Source organism: Vombatus ursinus, unplaced genomic scaffold (genome assembly GCF_900497805.2).
Source record: "Vombatus ursinus unplaced genomic scaffold, bare-nosed wombat genome assembly UNPS02014841.1, whole genome shotgun sequence".
NCBI classification, from domain to species: Eukaryota; Metazoa; Chordata; class Mammalia; order Diprotodontia; family Vombatidae; genus Vombatus; species Vombatus ursinus.
In genome coordinates this window covers 30,610,207-30,629,852 of record NW_020954619.1, presented here as the reverse complement: position 1 = coordinate 30,629,852, position 19,646 = coordinate 30,610,207, and the positions used below count along the sequence as shown (strand labels likewise).

At 35.9% G+C, this 19,646-nt stretch overlaps 1 protein-coding gene across 4 annotated transcripts in view; it reads left to right on the top strand.

The window, feature by feature from the left end:
- The window catches only part of ARHGEF10 (Rho guanine nucleotide exchange factor 10), a 224,582-nt gene that overhangs the window by 71,184 nt on the left and 133,752 nt on the right, over window positions 1-19,646 (top strand). For all 4 annotated transcript variants that reach the window (XM_027840416.1, XM_027840417.1, XM_027840418.1 and 1 more), the window contains exons 5-8: window positions 3,297-3,363; window positions 8,693-8,769; window positions 11,488-11,544; window positions 15,936-16,099. In XM_027840416.1, coding sequence (XP_027696217.1) covers window positions 3,297-3,363; window positions 8,693-8,769; window positions 11,488-11,544; window positions 15,936-16,099 — 365 coding nt within the window. The remainder of the gene's footprint in view (window positions 1-3,296; window positions 3,364-8,692; window positions 8,770-11,487; window positions 11,545-15,935; window positions 16,100-19,646) is intronic.

Genomic DNA, 19,646 nt, shown 5'->3' with positions numbered 1-19,646 from the left:
AGTTCTGAAGTCTTTCAGAGTTATTATCCTTTACAATATTGTAGTTTTTCCCAATTTTTCAAAGAATTTGGTTTGAAAATAGTAGCAGGCCTTTCTGCTAAAGAAACACAAATACTCTTTTGGAGGGGGAAACATTTGTTAAAAGATTTAATTGTCTGAGAAATCTGTTCATTCCAAGCACAAGTGATGTTTAGCTGACCTATTTTCATGAATTAAAAACACAATAAGAAAATCTGAATGCAATCAACCTCCCTTGAATTTAATGGAGTTAGATCAATGTGGCCAAACTGCTTAAATCTCTTTTTTTATTGTAAATTTCTATTTTTTTTTAATTTCAGGTTTTTATTTATTTTTTAAAGGAGGTTGATATAATATAGAGTCTGTTTAACTGAGGTTGTGTCAGAAGGCAGTTTGTTATAAGCTGTTGTGAGGCAAGCTATTTCTAGGAATAACATCATCTAAAGACTGGAGAGTCATTCTTTTTAAAATGTATGTAACTCCTACTAGCAGCTGGAGAAAAGAGTTGAGTGTGTGTCTGTGGTGGGAAAATAGGAAGGGAAAGGGGTTTCTTTTCGGTAAGGAAAAGCAAAAGTGACATTGTCCTGTTGGGAAAAAAAAAGAGCTCAAGGGGATTTTTGCTTCCTAAGTATAGAGATATAGATTATGGTCTGATATTATATCCACAGATCATTAAAGAGATGATTAGTAAAAATAGATGAAATAAAGCAAGTGGCGATTACAAAGAGCCAACATGGCTCATCAGTAACAGGTCATGCCAGGCTAGTAATGAATGAATGAATGAATCCCTTAATATGTAGCAGGCACTGTGCTAAGCGTGGCGGATACAAATATTTTTTAAAAGAAACAGTTGCTGCCCTCAAAGGAGTTTACATTCTTATAGAGGGAGACAATGGATGTAGGCGAGTAGTTACTTGGGAGCGATATTTTGTTCTGAGGAGGTAGAAAGTGGAGGGAGGCAGGCAGATAATAGGATGGTCTGGGTGCATGGTTGGATGGAATGTAAAGTGGAAGTGTAGTCAGTGGTTAATCAGTGGATCTAGTGTGGGCTAATTTGTACTTTCTCAGTCAGATTTCATAGAGAAAGTGGCCTGATATGGGCTTTAAAAAATGAGAACAGGTAGTTGTGGGGGTAATTTTCAGCCTAGGAACTGTGAACAGAGTTTATAAATTCAACAGAGTAAGAGAATCCAGAACAAATATAGGAAACAGCAGTTAGTCCAATTTGGCTATAATATATATAGTATGTGAAGGGGAATAATGTCAAATAAAGCCAAAAAGATACATTAGAATCAGGCTAATTAGCATTCAAGAACCTCTACAATTTGGTTCTGACTTTCCTTTTCGGCCTCATTTCACATTACTCCTCTTCAAACAATTAGTGTTCCAGCCAAACTGGACTCATTGCCCTCATTTATCTCCATGAATTTTTAGTCTCATTCCCTCATGTCTGGGCTGAATCCCTCTGCCATCCATCCTTTCTAACAGACCCAGCTGAGGCTTCCTCTATGCAGCCTGATTTCCCTACCTCCTATAGCTAAAAGTGATGTTTTTGTCCTCATATCTCTCAGGTCCAGCCTTATATAATCAACCACATCAACTAATATTATAGTTATTTGCTTTCTTAACTTATGACTTCTGCTAGACTGTAAGTTCCTAAAGAGAATAGACTACCATTTTTTTACCTTTGTACCTGTACCATCAACTATGTGAAAGGAAATAACATAAGATAAGGCTAGAAAGTTGGTTGCAGTCAGATTATGAAGGAAACGCCTTTTAACAATGTAGGTCAACAACTGTTTTAGTTATGGTTATATTCTGTTACTGTTTTAGACAGTTGCTAGTTCCATCTCCATTAGTCATTAAATAATGATTCAAACTACATTGAACCCCTAAAGTTGGTCTATCTTCCAAAGTTTTTAGGGGTAGCTATAGGCTATTGTCTATCTGTTTATTTTTTTTTCCAGATTGCCTCCCTTTTATGCCCTTACTTGGATTGGGTGGCAATTTGTGTGAATTCATTGAGATAATCTGGTTGACCCTATACTTTGCACAGAAGCAGTTCCCATGAATTTCTTTTGTAGCCCTGGGTTTACCTGTGACTAGCTCTTTAATAGCACAAATATTGAGTCCAGGGACCTGAATCAAAAAGTAAAATCTAGATGAAAAGTTCTTAACCTGAGGCTATCTGCTTGGATGGGAGAAATTATATCTTTATTTTGATATAATTGGTTTTCTTTGTAATCCCATGAGCTTTGTTTTATGCATTTAAAATCTTATTCTGAGAAGGGGTCCCTAGACTTTATTGGACTACCATAGGGGTTCATGACACACACAAAAAGATTAAAAACATCTGATCTAGACTAAGTAAAATAATTTGTGTTTCCTGACATGGAAAAATAAAAATGAGCAGTTGCTATAAATGATATGAGAACTCAGGAAAGAGGGAACTTAGTCACTTGCCTCAACTTACAAAGCAAGTGGATTGCTGTTGAGCAATTAATACAAGATAACAAGAATCTCTGGCCTGGATACTTTAAGGAGCTATGAAAAAGGTTATGTTTTGAGCACTTAAGGGTAAGAGACTATCTCATGTGAACCAAAATTGTTCTCTAGATCAACCTTATTATCTTTCAGTCATTAAAAAAAAAATTAGTCCTTAACAATTTTGCATTGGTACCAGTTTATGGTCATTATACTCTGCCATATCTCTGTGGAGCTTTTATATCTGATATTTTGGTCAAATTAATTTTTTGGTTCAGCTACCTATGTAGCAGCCATAAATGTATTTCAAGGGAGTATTATTATGGTTGCAACTTTTTATGGCAAAAGATCATTTGATTGAGTCCTTTTGCTTCCTTCAGCTTTATGATGTAGAACATTTTGGATTTATTTAAGTTTATATATAGCCATGATATTTCCCTTTATACAGGTTCTCCTGGTGGAGTTTTTCCTAGGTATTATTCAGTTTTAACCATTAACTGATGGGGGGGCAACAAAATATTCCTTAGTAAATCACAGCTATTGCTGGATAAGGGTTAGGGTAGTGGTGGCTGGGCATGAATTTGGAGAGAAGAAAAATGGCTCGACCAGTTGGTTCAAATAAGAGGCCTGAATTCTATGCCTAAGCAATCAGCTCAAAGATTACTCTGGCCAGCACAGAAGCAATCTCCTCCTTTTTTCCCCCACTTACCTCCCTGCCTTGCTCACTTTACTTCAAATATTCGTATAGAAAAGGACACAGAATAATTATGAATTTTTCTGTTTTTTTTTTCTAGTGGATACACAGGAGCTGACAGAAGAGTCCCATTTCAATTCTTTAAGTTCAGAGGATCCTCCCAACAGGTATCTATGTCTAATACATACATGTATATATGCACATATACTTACATGGACATATTTGAATTATCTATTTATAATTGGATTTATTTGATGCTATTTTCTTTGAAAACTTTAATACAATTTATTCTAACTTGCTTTTTTTCTTCTTTCTACATTTCCAAAATCCCAAGTCTTCCTTTTGGCTTATATAAAAGAGGGTGATTTTCAAATCTATATTGTTAGGTGTGATGACTCTTCTGGCATACTGATGTCTCCCCCAGTTCCAAATGCCTTCTGGACATTTTTATCTGGAGTTCCCACCATTGTCATGAACTCGGCATGTATAAACCCATTCCCCACCTTGTACATCCTTCTTTCTGTTAATATTCTTTCAATCTATCCAGTCAGCTGGGCCTGAAATTTCGATGTCACTCTGACTTCTCTCATTTCTCACCCACCTCCATTCAGTCACTAAGTTTTATCTGTTCTTTCCTCACAAAGTTCTTTCAAATATTGTCCCTTCCTCTCCATTCCCACTTTTACCATGCTAGTTGGCTTAGACCCTTATATAATGCCTATACAATCTCAGTGGATGTCCAGGTTGTCTCACTGCCTCTACTTCTTTTGTCCCACCTTCCACAGCCCTTTGCCCTCCAAAGAATTTAGCTCCCCCACCTTTCCAGAATTATTATAAATTACTTCCTTATCCTCACTCTACAGTCCAGCCAAACTGGTCTTCTTACTGTACCTCACACTTGACATTCCATCCTTCCTCCCACTTTGGTACATTTGTGCTGGTCCATCAATGCTTTCCATTTTCACCTCCCTTCCTTAGAATCCTTAATCTCCCTCAAAGTTCAGTTTAAGTACTACCTTTTACTTGAAACCTTTCTGAGCCCCCAGCTATTAATGCCTTCCTCTCTAAAATTACCTTGTGTTTATTTTGAATGAACTTTTATATGTCAAACTGTCTTTCTTGATCAAGTGTAAGCTCTTTGAGGGCAAACGATTTCATTTTTGTCTTCATACCCACTCCCAAAGCCTAGGGCGGTACCTGACACATTGGAATAGGGAATAGAGACTGAACCTATGATTTCATTGGTATAGTGAACTCCTAGGTGTGGAAACTATCTCACCAATGCAGGTTAACACAGTCTTAGAAAGTTCCCTACATCATTGAGAAATTAAGTACTCAGGGTCACAGAACCAGTATTAGACATGGTATTTGAACCCAAGTCTTCTTGGCCTCTAGGCTGATTATCCACTATGTTGTGCTTCCTCTGATGTGCCTGGCACTTTGTAGTCATTTAATAAATATTTATTCTTTGGTGGATCACACTGCAAATGTCACTTCAGTCACATCATCCTCAAGTTCAAAAGCACTAGATTGTCAATCAATAGTCAATAATAATTAGTTAATCAACAAGAATTCTTAATGCAAAAAAGTTCTTAATCTACTCTTCAGGGATTTCCAGAGTTTGAGCCCTGAATTACTCCCCACTTCTTTCATACTAACCCTCAAGTCCATTTGTTCACTCCAACTTCTCCAACTTTTGAAATCCTACTCATTATAGCTCAACTCAAACTGTATCTCTTCTATGAATCTTCTCCTGGCATACATGGCTAGAAGTTATTACTCCCTCCTCCAAAACACACACACACACACACAGAAAAACCCCTAAAACATTCATGAGATCTTAGGAGGGAGACCTTTTTTTCCTACATAATGTTTATGGCTGCAGGATTCATGAATTGCTTCTAGTTCCCAGAGCAATAAATCCTGTGGGATACAGTTATGCAGTGCAAGTTACACTATAGCATGCTATCTCCTATTTTGTTGAGCTTTTCAACTAATAATCTTTCAACCTCTTTAATTTAATAAAATCTCACTTTCCTCTGAGGATATAATATATCTTGTAGCCTTCTCCATTAGAAGCACCTCCCCCATTTCCCTTATATGGTCAGGTAGAAGGACTGGCATATTCTTTATTCCCTAATGACACTTCCAGACTGTCTTTCTACCTTGATCCCTAAAACTTTCCTCTTTTGAGATACTTGTAGTTATATCACCTTTTTCTTATTTTTCTTGGTGTTATCTACTGATCTTTAGGTCACTCACCCAAATCTCTAAAAGACTGTAGGGCTTTGTTTATGATGTCCTTGATACCACAAACCCTGCTATTCATACTCAGGCACATTAGTATTCATGTTGACAACATGTCTCATATCCTGACTATTTGATTCCTTGGTTTCCTTAATTTCAATTTGGAAAAATCAGTGGACTGGGAATCAGGGACCAAGGTTCTGTTGTGTGACCTTGGGCAGGTCACTTGCTGTCTCTAGGACTCAGTTTCCTTATCAGTAAAATGAAGAGTTTACATAATGTGACTTCTAAAATCTCTTCCATTATATGATTTTTTAAATACAGTTATCCCTTCCACATTGTGACTTTACCTCTTGTGGTTTTGATATATTGTGGGTCAGCAAAAGAAATTAAATAGGAGTTTTGGGGAGTTTTGTGGAAGCCCCAGACAACACTTAAGGATCAGTAGATGACACAGAAAAAGTTTAGAAACTCAGAAATGCAGAAAAAATATGTATAGTATTGTATAATATCAATATATTTTATCTTTTAGTACCATAAATATATGAAATTTCTTCTCTGGTATGAAAGGAGGGCCAAAAAATTTTATGTAGATTTTCCAGATTGCAAGGGCACTATGCTTTTAACCCGTACATATATGGAAATACTTTCCATAAATCATTGTTTATTTAGGACCAAGTTCTTAGAGATCTTTGGCAGAATATACCCCTCAGCTATATCTGGATGAAGGGTTGAACTTTGGAATGGAGAGATAAAGAAGGAAGGATTTTTAAGATTTAGGATGTGCTTCCAATTCAAAACATCTTTGCTTATGTATCAGCCAAGGCTTGGAACACGTGCCTTTGCTATTCGTGAATACATTATTTTTCTCTTGCAAAGAGTTTAAAGTTTTTTGATTTTTTTCCTTAGGTCAAAAGGCTAATATTTTTAGAGTATCACGTGAGTGCCTTTAAAATTAGAAACTTGAAGCCTTTTTAGGCACAAGTGTTCATTTATTTAGCTATTTACTATCTAATTATATTTTGACACAAAACAAATCTTTTTAGGACTTCATTTGTTATTATAATGAACAAAATCTATATTTATCTTGAAATGAGAACTATTGGAAATGAGAATGATTTCTTCACAGTAGGATGTAAGTTGCTTGAGGGTAGGGACGGCTTCACTTTAGTATTAGTATCCCTCTTGTTTAGCACAGTGCTTGACAGTTAGTGCCTTATCAGTGCTTGTTTTACTTCATTAATTTTTATTTTAGTGTGTCTATATTCTTAGCTATATTTGACTTTGAAAATACCTCACCCCCCCCACCCCTGCTTTTCTTTTTGGACCAGACATCATTTCATTGATGTAATCAGTACTGAGCGAAGAAACTTTCTTTACTTGATGAAATTGGCACCTGCTTTGCAACTTACATTTTTTAGAACTGGAGCATGGAGAGTTGCAGTGATTTGGTCAGGGTTGTACAACCAGTATGCATCAGAAGTAGGGCAGCTAGGTGGTGCAGTGGATAGAGCATGGGGCCTGGAGTCAGAAAGACTCATCTCCCTGAGTTCAAATCTGTCCTCAGACTTTTTTTACTAGCTGCGTGTCCCCGGGCAAATCAGTTAACCCTATTTGCCTTAGTTCCTCATCTGTAAAATGAACTGGAGAAGAAAATGGCAAACCACTCCAGTATCTTTGCCAAGAAAGCCCCAAATGGAGTCATGTAGAGTTGGACATGACTAAAATATGACTGAACAAAAAAAAATTAATCTAAAGTAGCACTCAGCTTTTTTTTTTTTACATTTAGAAGATAAAGTAGAATGTAATAGATAAGTAAAATGAAATGAGATTATAAATCTATGAACCGAAACTCCATAAGAATGGAGATTGTGTCTTCATGGATTTTTGCAACCACTCATACCATGTTACTTTGGAAAGTCTACCTTTCATGGTTCATGGATTTAATTATCAAGTACTGTCCATGACCTGTTTAGCTCTTTCCTCTTGCTATCTATGCCTTTCCCAGGGATGGAATAATACAAAGGAGAAAATATCAAATGCATTTTTTTCTGTGTTGGTAATTTTAGTCCCCTTTTAAGTTTTTGCTCATGGGACTCTCCCCACCCAGAATGCCCTTCTCCTTCCCTTCCTCTCTCTTCCCTTGTGAAATAAAGACCTTTATTTCACAAATCAGTTCTTTTACAAGGCCTTTTCCTGCCAATCCAGCTCATATTGATTTTCTCCATTCTTTGAACTCATTTACCACTTTGTTTTTTAAAACTTATTTCTTACCACTTACACATAATAACACCTGATGATCATAGGATCATAGATTTAGAGCTAGAAGGAATATTAGAAACCAGTGAGTCCAAACCCTTCATTTTACAGATGAGGAAACTGAGGCTGAGAGAAGTTTGATGATTTGCCCAGGTTCACACAACTAGAAAGTGTCTTAGGCAAGATTCAAACTTAGGTCTTCCTAACTTCAAGTCAATCGCATCACATGTTTGTATGCTGTGTCTCTCCAGTGAGATTGTCAGCTCCTGGAATGTCAAGTACTGTGAATAATATTTCTTTGATGGTTCTCCAATTCCTTATTTTGTGCTATGCCCCAAATAGGCACTCATTAAATACTTGACTTTATTAATGAATGAAAATTAGATGGAGTGGATCATAAGATTATAGATTTCAACCTGGAAGAGATTTCAGAGGACATATAAGCCATCCCCCTCATTTTACCAATGAAGAAATTGAGACTGAGGAACTTTAAGTGACCTAAGGTCAAAAAAGTAACAAGTGTTTGGATTAGTAGTTAAATTTAAGGCCTGTGGCACAAATCCAGTGCTCTTTCCACCACAGAACACTGAAGTTGTGAGCAAAAATTATGATTTGGGTTTGTTTGCCCAAAAGCCCCCAAAGGTCATTTGGTACTGTTGAGAGAGCACTGACTTGAAAGTCATGGGTTCAAGCTCCCAACCCCACCACTGTGAAATTCAGTTGTATGACTGCCTTATAGACTTAAAATTTTCTCTTCTGTTAAATAGAGGTAATGATGTGATATCAACCTGCCTCTCAGGACTATTTTAAGAAAATTCAATGTAAATTTTAAAGTTCTCTTTAAAAAATAAGTTTATGATTGCATTATTTCTTGGCCTATTATAATGTAAAATAAAGACTTAGCCATGTGGTGAAATATGAGATGAAGGGTCTCCATCCCTAGGTGATGTAAATGAATATTAATACTCTGTTTTGTCATTTATTTTTAAGTGAAGACCAGGTTAATAAAGAAGACAGTCCTCTAGCCAAGTGGGTTGCAGATCCTGCCAATACAGCATGGATGGAAAGTGAGTGTAATAAAAAACAGCTCCAAAGGAGAAACTATTGAATGAAAAGTTCACTGACAAAATTGCTAAAAGATACAAAAAATTCATCCATTTACTAAAAATGAAGCATATATAATAAGCAGTCAGGCTGAAGAGAAGAAACCTTATTTGGTGGCCCTAGGTCTGGAAGCTAGTAGTTTTGTTCAGTACAGAATTACCTCCACAGGTGAAGATGCTTCAGTCAATGGACATGCCAGGAACACAGCTCCTTCTGACTTTTTTATTGCTGCTGGAAATCATGTACCTGTAACCAACTTTAAAGAATATAGGGTAACGCTCATGATTTTCAGCCTACAGTCATCAGTAGATCTCTTGGAATATTCACAGGCTTTCTTCATCTGTATTTGCCTTTGAACCAATTTCCTTTCATGGAAATTTATTCTTTTTTCTTTTTCCTGGAAAAGGTTGGCCCATATAGCAGATAGCATATGTGATCCTCTGGCCCATGTGTAGTTTTGTAAGACTGAATATTTTTAGCTAGGTTAATTTTAAGGGTTGTGGGTTTTTTTTCTTAGTAGAAAAACAAAAATTGGTTCCCTAATTACCCCTTTTGTTACTTGCTGGCTCACTAATTTCTGTGTAATTGGCTTGTGTGATTGACTTACAAGGTAGAGCTATCTTAGTTATCCATAATTATTAAATTATCTGCTGGGATGTTTCATTCTGGGTTTTAATTATGACACTGTCAAAACAAAAAAAAATGTGCTAATTGGATGATTCTGCTCAGGGGATATTAAATCAGCATTAATTTACCATAAAATTATGGACATGCTATTCCAAAGCAGTTTAATTCCAAAGCTAAATTAATCTGAATTTTCTTCCTTTAGTCATTCTTCCTATCCAGATGACAGCTAATTAGAGGGGCTACATTTTAGTACAAACAATAAACTGGCATTACTTCAACAGTAGCAAACAGTAGTCATACAGTGCAATGGAAAGAATGCTGGATCAGTAGTCAGGGTCCCCAGCTTCTTGTCCTCATTCTTCAACCAACTAGTCATGTGATCCCTAACCTATGCTTCAGTGTTCTCATCTATAAAATGAGGAATTTGGATCTCCAATTCTAACATTCTATAGTTCTCATCAGATGCAAAAGTAGTACAGAGGTTTTGATCATAAATATTATTAAACAAAAGTAAATATTCTCTTATATGAAAAGTACAATGGCAAGAAAGGGATAGGGCACAGTTTCTGTATAACACCTTTCTCTAGATACTGTTTAGTTTAGTTTAAACTAAATATTTAAATGTTGAAGTAGTAAGGGAGAAGAAAAAGCAACCATGCTTTTTTTTTTTAAACAGATAAGACACTGACAAAGTGAGATTAATCCAAAGTTAAAACAATCAGGATGTTAAGAGTCTTGAGACCATGACACAATAACATCGGTTGAAATAACTAGGGATTTTAGTATGGAGAAAAATCTTGAGGTGGGATGTGACAGAGGAATGTGATAGCTATCTTCAGGTATTTGAAAGGCTGCCTTCTAGAAGTCTTGTTCTTGGTGCCAGAAGGCAGACCTGAGGAAAGTTACTTGCAAAGAGGTAAGATACGGCTAGACTTGAGGACATTCTTTCTAACAATCAGAACTCTCCAGAAGTAGAATGGGGTTGATTGCCCTAGGAAGTATTTGGTTCCTCTTTAGTAGAGGTCTTCTAGCTAAGGCTTGGGAGAACCTACTGAGTACATTATTTGATAGAGTCTTAGTTATTTTGAGAATTTTATACAATATATAAAGATAGATTTAATATTATAAAGTAGCATTATGCTCTAATCTGGAGGCTATATTATAATCTACTTAAGTCAATTATTTTATTATGCAGGTTATCTTAAAGCAGGATTATCATTAAGAAAATGATTTTTAATGCAAAGAGGAGTAATTGTTAGATGTATTTAAAATTTTTGTCTATTTTTCTACATACTTCCCTGGTGGGTACAAGCACTATTATAACCTGGTTCAAGCTTTTATTGGGATTTGTTTAGTAGGACTTCAAGAACTTAATTGGCTTTGGTTGATTTTCACCTTAAAGCTGGCATTCTTGGACTTGGCTTTCCTTTCTAAAACCTCACTCACCTCTTTTGATACTCTTCATCAAACCTCAAACATTACAACCATAAAAAAAATGATATTCCCTCCAGAAACATCACTGAGTTGGCTCTATATTTCTTCTGGGGGAAAATATTCTCTTTGGATTTGGAATCAGAGGATATGAGTTCAAATTCTTCCTCTTATGATTTTTGCAAGGTAACCTTGAATAAGTCATTTGTTGGGGCTCATTTTCTGCATCTGTAAAATGAGGGGATTTGAATAGATGGCCTCTAAGATCATGTGATAGTCCCTGTTAGTTTTCAATCTGTGATATTATGATAATGCTTTTGTGTTTTAAAATTAGATGGCAGCATGTGCTTTATCCAGGGACTAAGTATCTGGGAGAGAGATAACATTTTTGTCAAAGGGTGAAACTACAATTATTCTACTTAATGTTGTGGGTGGCCATGTGTCCATCAAAATATCATACTACCAGCATGGTGATTTTTATACGTAGTGCATTCATATATCACCTTCTAGACTTAACTTTTGAAAATGCTTTAGTATTAGTTCTAGAAAATGGTTGTGTAAAATGTAAACAGCACTGAACTGTTCTTGCCTAGGTTTTAAACATATTTCTTTTATTGTTTTAGACCCAGAAGAAGTGATTTATGATGATGTTCCAAGAGAAAACTCAGACTCAGAACCAGGTTTGACTTGAGTGCAAATTAGATGCGGGATATTCATCCTAACATCTTTTTATCCCCGTATATATGTATAATTGATTACTTTGAATATCTGATCTATAAATATTTATTTGTATTTTGTGATAGCTTATCAGAATTTATAGTTTTTTGTCTTTTCTTTCTCTCTTTTCTTCTTTCTTTTTATTGAATTTTGGTTCTGTTACTTACTGTCTTTGTCTTTAAGGCCATTCTCACTTCTAAATTTTATTTCGGACTCCAGAATTTGCAGATACCATTGAATATAATTTTCTAAGTCTCAGTAGTCAAGATTGACCAAACATTGCTCTCTGACTTCAAGTCTACTGGGCTTACTTGCTACAGTGTCCAATATGTTTATGAGCGAGATTGTTGTAAAAGTTGCCTTGGGCAACATCTGATCTCTTGGGGAATAACAATGGACTCTGTGTGAGATCTTTCAATCCATAGCCACTAGGTGAGGGTATTAAGTGGTCTCTAACCAGATGAATGACCTCAACTGGGAAGGAAATTGCCCAGGGCCAGATTCCAAAATTATTGTGCTCTGATGACACACAGCTTGATTCCTGTCAAACTAAGAGAATAACTTGCCAATCAGTGGACTTGCTGGGAAAAACAGATGCCAGTGGCAGACTTGAGATATTTTCCCTGGCAATGAGAAAAGAGGCCCTTTGGATCCAGGCCCAATAGAGGGCCCAAATCATTCCCTTAGGACTTGACATTGCATAAAGATACTCACCATCTTGTAGCCCTTGAAAGAGCCAGAATAATTGTGGAGAACAAAACCAACAGAGTTTTAAGAAACACGGAGGAAAAAGTCAACAAACATTAAGTACCTATTAAGCATTAGGGACTGGGCTAAGTACTGGGGATACAAAGAAAGGCAAAGGACAGTCCCTGCTCTGAAGGAGCACACAATCTAGTTACTGTGACTGTACTTGTTAAAGCCAAGTTAATTTTTTGGTAGATGAAGCAGCATTGTTGAGAGGAGTCAATGCCCTTGTTCTTCACAAAGTGAGTGGGGCAAAAGACTTTAGGAAGTAGAAATACTGAAAACAAAAATAATTTTATAAGAAGGCTTGCGTATTTTTAACAGCTTAGTCAGTAATTATTAATTGAACAATTATTGCAAATTTCCTGCTGTGCGAGGTCCATGGAAGAATACAGAAGAAATGTAATTCAGGTCTATGTTCTCATTGACCCTACAATTCTATTGTGCAGTAGGATGATCACAAGTTCTGGAGGTCTAAGACCTGGGTTCAAATCCTGTGTTTGACACCATCTTTGAGACCTTGGGCAAAATCACTTAATCTCTTTGGGTCCTCTGGGTCTCAGTTTCCTCATCCATAAAATGACAGACTTGGACTAGACCTTCCAGAGCTAAATCTAGGATTGTATGATCCTGGTTGGGGATATACCCCTACATACTAGAAAAAATAACAAACTGGACATTAGAGAATATAAACCAGTGTTGTATAGAGTACCATAAGTACTCAAAAAAAGGGAATTTAGTGAAGGCTGAAGTAATATGAGAAATGCAGCAGATTTGGAGTCAAAAGACCAGGGTTCGAGTCCTCTCCTACTTGCCTGTTTTGCTCTGGGAAAGCTACTTAATGTCTGGGCCTAGTTTCCCTTCTCTGTAAAGTGAGGGGGTTGAACAGGCTAATTTCTAAAGTCCTGTCTGCCTCTAAGTCTTCTTTGATCCTAATTGAGTCATCAAGTCCTGGATTCAAATATGTCATCATCAAGACACCTGGATGACTATTTTGATGGAATTAACCAGGCAAACAGGGTCATTTTAGTCACTACATTGACAATGTTTTGTGACCAAAATGATTGCTTGAGTCTATCAATTTGTTGGTTTGGTGTTGAGTAGACATGGTCTGAGAGTCCAGCTCTGCCACTGCCAGTATTATAGGATTATAGATTTAGCTTGGAGAGAAAACTAAGAGGTAGTTTTGTTCGTTCCCTTCTTAACGACAAGAAACTAAGTTTCAGAGATTAAGTAATTGAGGTTAAAAAGGTAGCACATATCCGAGTCAGGATTAGAACCCAGGCCCTCTGACTCTAAATTCATCACCCTCGGCTACTTCATCAGGCTGCCTAAGTGACCTTGGACAAGCCACTTTTTCTCTATGGGCCTCAGTTTCCTCATCTGTTAAATGAGAAGGTTGAACTAGATGTTTATTAATTCTTTTCCGATTCTAAATACTATGATTCACTTAAATGCCAGTAAGAAAAATGCAATGGTAGTTTTATTTCAGAAGATAATGAAGAAATGCACTAAGATGAAACAGCTCATCTTTTTTTTTTTCCAGGCACCTTTTTTAAAATTCATTCTTTACTTTTCAGGATATTTGAATGAAAGTTTAAAATGTACATTGTGCTTTTAGAAGAATTAATGTGAATTTATGAAGAAGCTGATGTTTCAAGGAGTTATGATTATATGTCATGTTTGACTTGAAAAAGGTTTCAATTTTTAAATGCAAAAATTGCAAATGCATTCAAATCTTTCTTTTTGTGAGCTTTTTCTACATGAGAATCTAATTGTTAGCGCTATTTTGGTTGTGCCTATTTTTAGTGGCTTGTGAGAATCTTTTTTACAAAAAGTTTAATTGAAATAACCCAAAGAATAGACTTAATTAGGGAAATGCCGGCAAGTTTTCACACTATAGGAGTGCCATTTTCTAATTATTCTGCATAATTTTTCAATTGAAACTCATTCCCAGAGGAAAATCATACCCAAAATAGACATTTCTAACAATGTATTTGATAAATAATTGAAACCAGAGTCATGCTGATATTCTGGGGCTTTCAACAGGGGCCTCTTCTAGAAGCAAATTCTTTAGGAAGATAAATGATATGGAGTATTTGCCGAAGATGAGTCTCTGAGTCTACTACATGCTATCTGCTGTGTAACAATTGAGTATAATTTTAGTTTGCATTTTTTTTTAACGTTCTGAAGTTGGGGAAATAGAGCACTGGCATTAGAACCAGATAACCTGAGTTTGACTCTTGTCTCTGCCCCCTTTCTAGCTGTATGATCATGGAACTTCTCTGAACCTCAATTTCTTCATCTATAAAATGAGGAGAATGATTCTTGTCTTGCTTATCTGCTTTGAAGAGAGAATGTACATGAAATCTTTTAAAACCCCAAAGTGTCCTTGCAAGTATAATAGTATTAGCATGACATGTATATAACACAACCACCAAAGAAATAAAATATTTAAATATAGAGGCCAGCCCATCTAGAAATCAAGAGGTCCACTATGGGTGTAGATTGTTTTTATGGGATAAAGTTGTAGTGTTGTTAGTAGACTTAGGAAGCAGAATTGCACATACCTGGACCCCTGCATTTTACTCTTTGTAGTGTTCAGTGACTATTTACCAACTCCTATAATGAAATAGTTTGAATTATACGTTTTAGGAAGCAAATTTGCATCAGAGCCTATTAGCACAAAATTTCTAAATGTTCAAACTGGTTCAAGTGAGAAATTCAGATACAATACAGTAAGAACAGAGCAAAGTTCTATTCAAGAAAAAAAAATAATGATAGAATTGAGGTTCTGAAAGGTTCAGTTGCCCATGGTCATACATTCAAATGAGGAGGAGAACTGGCACCCTATTCCAAGTGTTCTGACTCCAAGTCCAGTGTTTTTGCACCAAACCAAGATGCCACTTTATAGGCCAGAGCAATGGTTCCCACTTAGTGATTTGTGAATCCCTTGGGGGTTTGTGATGATTGTCCAAGGGGTTCATTCTAAAAATTCTTTAATGTCATCTTAAGTAGTAAGTAACTATAAACATTATTATGAGTGTTATTCTAGGGATTCACAACACACTTTTTGTGGTTGTTGTTGAAAGGTGTTCACAGAATTAAAAAAAAAAAAAACCTAGGAAACTACTGGGCTAGAAGGACAATCTGAGAATTAGGAAGACCAGGGTTCAACATCTTTGACAAATACTGACTATATGACTCTGGGGAAATCTCCTAACCACTCAATGCCGCCAGACAACTGCTACTCTGCAGAGCAGGTACTGATCTGCATTGGTAGATAGAATTCCCATGTTGGGAAGTCCTTATGCCAATGAAATCATGAGTCTTGTTAAAAAAAATTCTAAGTGTTGAATTGAAAGCCAAGGGTGGAGGCTTTCAGTTAATTTAAAGTTTCTCTGAATAATAAGAACGAAAGCATTTCCAATTTTGTTCTTTGGAAGGAACTCCTCTACAGTCAGCATCTCACTTTCTGTAATGATGTATGAAATATTCCAAACCATATTGTAGAAAATTATAACTAGTTGAAGCTCATGTTTAAATGTAAATCCAAGTGACATTCTACGTTTTCATTTTCATTCCATTTTGGTATTAATGCATGCAGAGGAAATGATTTATGATGATGTTGAGAATGGGGATGAAGGTGGAAACAGCTCTTTGGATTATGGGTGGAGTTCAAGTGAATTTGAAAGCTATGAAGAGCAAAGTGATTCAGAGTGCAAAAATGGGATTCCCAGCTCCTTTTTGCGAGGCAACCACAAAAAACAAGTATGTAACCAAAATACTTTTTTCATTCGCATAGGATGGTCTCCTGCTTTTTAAAAAATATTTATTTTAAAATATATATTTTAATTCTGAAAGAGTTTAAATAAAATTTTTTAAATGGGAGTTGAAATATGGTTAAGATGGTGAATTCATGAAACAGTGCTCAAAGGAGAAGAGTATATATTACATAGTAGATAAATTTGTGAAAGATGCTATTGAATTTTCATAAAACATCCATTTTAAATGTAATAAATATATTACTTTATAAAGACATCCTATGATGAGTCCCCTAGTAAAGCATTTCCTAAATGTGTCTGTCTTAAAAAAGCTGTGTTTTCATGTGCTAGTTTTGTTTGAAGCAAGCCTAACTGTATTTTTTAAAATAATGTTTTAGACTTCAACCATTTTTACCATAAAAAGGAAGAGAGAATAGAGAGTAAAATACATAATAGTTAGAAGACAAAAATTCTACTTTGTTTTCTGTGTATGTCATGTCTTCTAGATAATGTTCTTTGATAAGTGCGATTGAGTTTAGGGGTCTCAAGAGGGACTCTGAAGTTTGAGGAAAGTAGAAAAAAACATACCTCCTTTAGAATCTGTCCTTGGCTTTAGTTACTGCATCATATTTTTTTTTTGAGCTGAAGTTTTCAGTACTTAATAGTGACCTGTATGCCTTTTCTATGCCTTTGTTTTAATCAGCTGTATTTGAATGGAATGGTGTTAAATACCCATATTAATGCCACCGAATTTGTGTGGTAATGTGTGTCCATATATGAGAATGGCTTCATCTATTCATGTTGTCCCCAAAGTGAATTGGATCACTGAACAGATAGGTTGGTTCTATTGGTCAGGCTTAATGAATCTGATCTATGTGATTAAAGGTCTGACCATTAATGTGATCAGAAATAACCACTTTGACGCCTTAAGATGCAATTGCCATAAACCTTCAAAATATAACCTATCTGTCCTTTCCAGTTAAGGTTTCTGTAAACCTCTCAGTGGAACTCATTAAAAATAAATAGCACCAGTTCAATTTATAGTGACAAATTTGGTTTCCCTTCAGGGTAATCAAGTACAAGCTCTAGGAAATTAGTTTCTTAGGTGATGTAGAATTTAGCTACTGCTGAAAAGCATTACAGAATCACAAAATTTCAGAGTTTTCAGGGATATCACTGGCCATCCCCTTCAACCCATATCTGGGATCAACCATCTTCTATCAAAATGAGATTTCTAAGAAAACAGGTGACTTTCATGACTTGGGTTTTGAATTTTGTATTAAAACTAATTCAGAGGTTGTGGCATCCTTAAGTTCCAGTAGGATGTGACAATAGATACAGAGACTTACAGTCTGTGTACAAATAGTCTTAATCACACAGATTTATTATTTGAGTGCCTAAATCAATTAGTCTAGCTGGTTAGAACAGGATTTCAAACTTATAGCTAATAGGTATATTTAATTTACTTTGTCTTTCTTTCCCTGACTATGAAATTGGGTTAAAGCAAAGAATTAGATAACAGAAATACAAATAAAAGACTGCTATCAACTTAAACAAGAGATTTGAGTTTGAGACCTTTGGTTTTGAGACTGGTATTGATAAAGTCACCCCCTTTTTAGATTCTCAGTTCACTGATCCACTCAAGTCCCACTTGGTAGCATAAAGGTGTTCCTGGGTTCTCAAAGGCTATGCCAACAGAGTATAAGTACTGGTAGGTCCTCCCCAAAATCTAGAAAGGCTTCCAGGATGGGCCTGCTAATGGATTGTTTCACTCTCTCTCTTTTTTTTTGCGGTGCAATCTAACCACATTTGAAGATGCGTATCACTAGATTTACTACAGGGTGATGATTTTTTGGCCACTGTAACTCTTAAAGACCATATTTTGTGCAAGAAGAGTTAAGGTTGCCTGAATGGTTCCTTGAAGTATTGAAGTAAATAAAGTCCAGGTCAGATATGTAATGCCTTTGGAGGGGCCAATAAGTTTCTCTTAAAGAGAATCTCAGTTCTTCCTCTAACCTCATTTCCAGCCATTTTGCATAAAAGTACTGTTTATTTTGCTTTGAAAAGAAATTAGGATAGCTTTCCATTAAAGCCCCTTTCCAACTCTAAGTTTCTGTGATTTTGTCACAAAAGGTAATGGCATTGTACAAATGTCTTAGGGCAACTGACTGCCACTAAAAGTAGTATGCTATAATGGAAACATCATTTGACCCCTGATCAGTAGGCAGGGATTTGAATCTTGCATTGAATCTTGCACGTATTAGTTTTGTGATCTCGGGCAAGCCACCTGGGTTCAGGTCCTGTCTTTAATACTTAATGGCCATATGATCATAGGCAAGTCACTTAATCATTAAATGAATCAGTAAACCAACAAGCATTTATTAAGCATATGTTTTATTTCAAGCACTGTGCTATTGAACTGGGAATACAAATACAAAAATCAGACAGCCCCTGAGCTCAGGGTCTTTTATTCTTCTGAGCTCTTAATGACCCTTGGCAATTCTCTAACACATTAACTTGCAAAAGTATTTATTGATGGTAGAAGTTTTCCCACCAGGGAGTTCATAAAACCAATGAAATCCCAGGTGTAGACCTTAGATTTCACAGATATAGAGATGGAAGAGACCTCAGAGGCCATCTAGTTCAACCCCCTTATCTTACAGATGAAGACACTGATCCCAGTGAGGTTAAGTGACTTGCCCAAGGTCACACAGATTGTAAGCTTGAATCAGGAGATTTCAACCTACATCTTCTGAATCAGTGTTCTTTTCACTATAACCCCTCCTTCCTCACCCACACACATACATATACACACACATACAAAGATAATTTTATTCTTGTGTTACTTATTTCAAGGGAGTATTTTGTGGGTGTATAATATATGTAAATGTACTTTGTAACCATTAAGTCCTATACAAAGATGAACTATTAGTATTATTCATATGGTCATTACTAGAACAATTCTCCCACATCTCATTGGGGTCCTTCTCAGTGGTGGCCTTTTTATATACAGGGTCTGAAACATCACTAACATTTTAGTGAAAGGAGATCTAAATGTTGACTTTTACTTTAAAGAGACCTTTGTTTACCTACCTATCTGGTAACTACAAATAAATATGTCATCCTTGAGTTGAAGTTGAATAGATGAGCCTTCTTCTCTATGATTCCTATTAAGGAAAGTACTAATTTATTCAATCCCATACCTGGTACCAGGCTTTCAGAGGATGGACTTAAAAATTAAGATTTAGCCTACAAAGGAATGTTTAAAACGTAACAAAAACCATATCTTTTTTTAACTTCAACTCAAAAAACAGTATCCAATTTTTTTTCACTTTGCCCAAAATAGCACTGTCTGGAACTAAGCATGAGAAAAGCTATCCCTGAAGGAGCTGTGTTGTTTTTGTCTGTGTTTTTGAGTTATTTATGCTCAACTATTTTTTTAGTTGATAGTTAATAAATTTTGATATTTGGTTAGAGAACTAAACCCACAATGTTGAGATCAACTCATGTCAGCTTGGAGTCTGTTCAAGGCTTTATCAGTCATAATTTTTCCC